General features: G+C 33.5%; 1 protein-coding gene across 1 annotated transcript in view; it reads left to right on the top strand.

Annotated features, from left to right (window-relative positions):
• The window catches only part of sh3gl2a (SH3 domain containing GRB2 like 2a, endophilin A1), a 25435-nt gene that overhangs the window by 7809 nt on the left and 13867 nt on the right, over positions 1-3759 (top strand). The window contains exon 2 of the mRNA XM_016285344.1: positions 3467-3535. Coding sequence (XP_016140830.1) covers positions 3467-3535 — 69 coding nt within the window. The remainder of the gene's footprint in view (positions 1-3466; positions 3536-3759) is intronic.

The following is a 3759-nucleotide window of genomic DNA, read 5'->3' as shown; positions in this document are numbered from 1 at the left end:
GCGCAAAACTCCGCATTTGAACAGTCAATAGCAAATACTTAAACTAATAACAAAACAGTAGCTGATTCAGAAGCGCCAGATTGTCATAGCAAAGTCAGAATTACCTCCTCTCCTAGGTTCACGAAACGGTCGTCCATAAAATGCATTGCTGTTCTGTTGTAAGTAATCTTAAAGATTCCTAAATGCATCTACTTTCGGAAGGCCAAATAAAGTGCTTTTGCTTTCACCTAGAAACACACAGCGTCTCCCTGACATGGCTGCTTCAACACTAACTGCGGTTACTGAAACCACGTCGTCTTTCTTTGCATGCACATTTGGGCGGCATTATGCTAATATTTCCACATAGTGAGGTAGATATGTGGGGGCGTGTTGGAAAGAGCCGTTTTAGGGGGGCGTGGCAGAGTCTTAACTTTGATAAAGAATATCTCTTTGGTTTTGAGACTTTAGTCTTTCCAACTTCAGGAATCTTATCTATGCACAATCAGCTTGTAACACTCCAAAGAGAAAGGAAAACTTGAAAACGCGTCAGATAACCCCTTTAAACACCACCGTAAGATAATTAATAGCATAGTTCTACCATTAAAATTTATTATTTTAAGATTGTATTTTGAGACAGTTATGACCATGTATTTTGATACATGTCTGGTAGGTCACTGTTTCCCATCCAGCTAATATTACTCACAGCTGTTTTTTTAAGTTATGTGGGAGTAATCTCAGAGTAAAAGCCTTTCTTTTCAGATGAGATTAAGCGACTGTCGGTGTATCTCAAGGATTTATGATCGTATGTCCTCTTTTCAGTGTTCCTGGCTTCTTGAATGATTGGCCTGAGCTGCACAGGTGTGTGTGTGTGTGTGTGTGTATTGCCTCCTTGGGTATATAAACCTGTATATGTTCATCACTGTTTGCTGAATGATGATTTTGATTTAAATCTTACATTATGCTAGCGCAGGATACTACTTTGAAATGTGGCATGAATCTAATTACAAATAAAATATGCAAATAATATATGCAAATTAAATTTGTTTAATAGAACCCAAAGGAAATTGCTTCAGTAGACTATTCAAAAATGAAGATCAACAAAGCAAAGGTGAAAACATTTAGTCTGTGATCCGTTTTTATTTGTTGTAATTCCAATTAAGGTCCATATTCTGATTAAGATTTTATTTCGAAAAGGATGTTGTACAGTAAAGTGTACAGCTACTGGAGTATTTCTGTATATACATGTAATCAGCATTTATCAAATAAACCTGCTTAATCAATATTAATTTTCATTCCCTGAACAGTACCAGACTAGGAGTAATGATGAATTAGGAAATGTAGGCCAGTAATCATTTTAAATAAGGGACTGGTATGTTGCTGTCATCCATCTGTATTTTGATTTATGTTCATTTCTTTTTTTAATGAAATGTCTTGGGTCAACAGAGATTAAACACCCTCACTATGCTTTCCATTGAAAATGCATTCATTCATTCATGAACTGCCAGACCTCGACAGGTAATCATTGATAAGTTCACCCAAATCAAAGATCATCTTTTATATTAAAGTGAAGTTCATTGCTGAATCAGTCTGATTTAATTTGTTTGTAATTCATAATGTGTTTATTGGCTGTAGTTAAAGTGAACTGTTCATTTCTTTGAATTGTAGGAAATTGCTTTTAAGGTGTTCATGTGATATTTCAGTTTTTCTTTTTTAATAAATCTGCAAAAATGTCAACAATTCTGTGTTTTTCTGTCAATATGGGGTGCTGTGTGTACATTAATGAGGGAAAAAAATTAACTTAAATGATTTTAGCAAATGGCTGCAATATAACAGAGTGAAAAATTTAAGGGGGTCTGAATACTTTCCGTACCCACTGTACATAATATTTAATGTACTTCACTTTAATTTACGTAATTAAGTTTGTTATACTATTGTTGATGTAATTTTTATGAGAGCTATTACTCTGTAGGCCAGTTAAGTAATTGTTAATCTACTATATGTCCACATTTTAGTTAAAAGTAGCTCACAGTCAATGAAAGCATTTCAAAACCTACCTTAAGAAATCAACTTCAGCAAACCAGACTTAATGAAAGCAGTCAGAGTCTTGCCTTTTAAGCATGTTTGACTTTTTTTCTCATTTTATATAGTTTACTTTATCAGAATCCCCTCATTCGTATGATTCTTTGCAATACTAAGTATTTTTATTACAATAAGACGTGTAGCATCTCATTGGTATTGAAGATATTCCTAAATTGGAGTCTCTGTATGAAATTGGCTAATTTTGAGTTATTCTCACCATATAATACTTGGCAGCCACGTTCTTCCAGTCCCTTGGGATGTCTTAGTATCTTTGCCCTCAAATCTTCTTAACACAGTGACAGCTCAATCATGAGCAAGAAGGTGTTCTGATTAAGTTTGTAACTTTGAGTAAAGCCTGTGGCACAGACAAACCTTTGGCAGACACGGCAAGTCTTTAACTTGGTGTATTTGTAGAAGTATAACGTCTTCAGAAAGAAAATGTTTGAATGTTTAATGCTCTGGAATAAAGTACTGCATTGATAATGGTTTTATTTCCAATAGCAAAGTACAGCAGAAGTATTAAATAACTGACTTAAAAGATACAGCTAGATATAATTAAATATTGTTTATTTTTAGCATCAACTTGGATTAGTGGATTACTAATTTGTCAAATTAGTTTTCTGCTGAGGTGCTATTTTTAGCATTTACTACATTAATCACATGTAGTGCCCCGTACACAAAATATTGTTTTGCTCTGTATTAATGGTAGCTCATATTGCTGACAACCAGTACATACCACCTTCTAAGTACTATATTGTTCCGTTAGAACTTAGTTTCTTTTCTGCCTTAAAATATGTTTTATTGCAGAGATGGAAACTTGAGTCTGAGACTTTAAGTTGAGTCTTAACTTTGGATTTGATCTAGAACCATAACCAGTTGACTTGAATATTGACTGTTGACTCCAAATTACAGAATTGTGAACAATAAAATTTCTTTAGGTTTACAGGTAGAAATGTTTAGTGGACACTAACAGAAATTAAAAACTTGAATATAAAAATCAGTCCCTTGTGTAGTCATAAGGGTAGTCCAGGGGAAGTGTTGAGATCCACTGTATTAGATAACTGACATAAGCAGACTCCAAATAATGAAAGATGTTTCTTCGATATTCTACAATGACCTTATATGATTGAAAGATTTCAGACCTCAGTTTAAGATTTTTCTCATTTATTTATTTATTGTTTGTTTGTTTGTTTTTGTTTTAATGCAGCATATTGCATCAGTGTACAAGTTTAAGATGTGTTTGGGATAAATTTGTGGTCCAGAGACAGGATGTTATGTATATGTTTTTAAGCTAAGGGGTCCGTGGAAAATTCGAAGGAAAAGGAAAAAGAATTTACAAAAATGTATTGTTCTGGACAAAATTCAGAATTAATTACAAAACCTAAAACTGTCCTGTCTTATTTTGCAGAGAGTTAGTGAGAAGGTCGGTGGGGCAGAGGGAACTAAATTAGATGAAGACTTCATGGAAATGGAAAAGGTAAGTCTCCTGCAGCTAGAGAGATGTGATTCTCATTCAAGAGGCATAGCAATGAGCATTTGGTTGTTTATTAGAAATTTCTAATTTTGGAAGGTGTAATTAGGTCATCTATTGACATAAAATTCTAGCGCCGCCTAATTAAGTGAGAATAAATTGTTTATTAATGTGTGTATATATATATATATATATATATATATATATATATATATATATATACATGTGTA

The sequence above is a fragment of the Sinocyclocheilus grahami genome, unplaced genomic scaffold (genome assembly GCF_001515645.1).
Source record: "Sinocyclocheilus grahami isolate Dianchi unplaced genomic scaffold, SAMN03320097.WGS_v1.1 scaffold196.1, whole genome shotgun sequence".
Taxonomy (NCBI): domain Eukaryota; kingdom Metazoa; phylum Chordata; class Actinopteri; order Cypriniformes; family Cyprinidae; genus Sinocyclocheilus; species Sinocyclocheilus grahami.
Note: the sequence above shows the minus strand (reverse complement) of the source record. Positions and strands in the feature narration are given on the sequence as shown.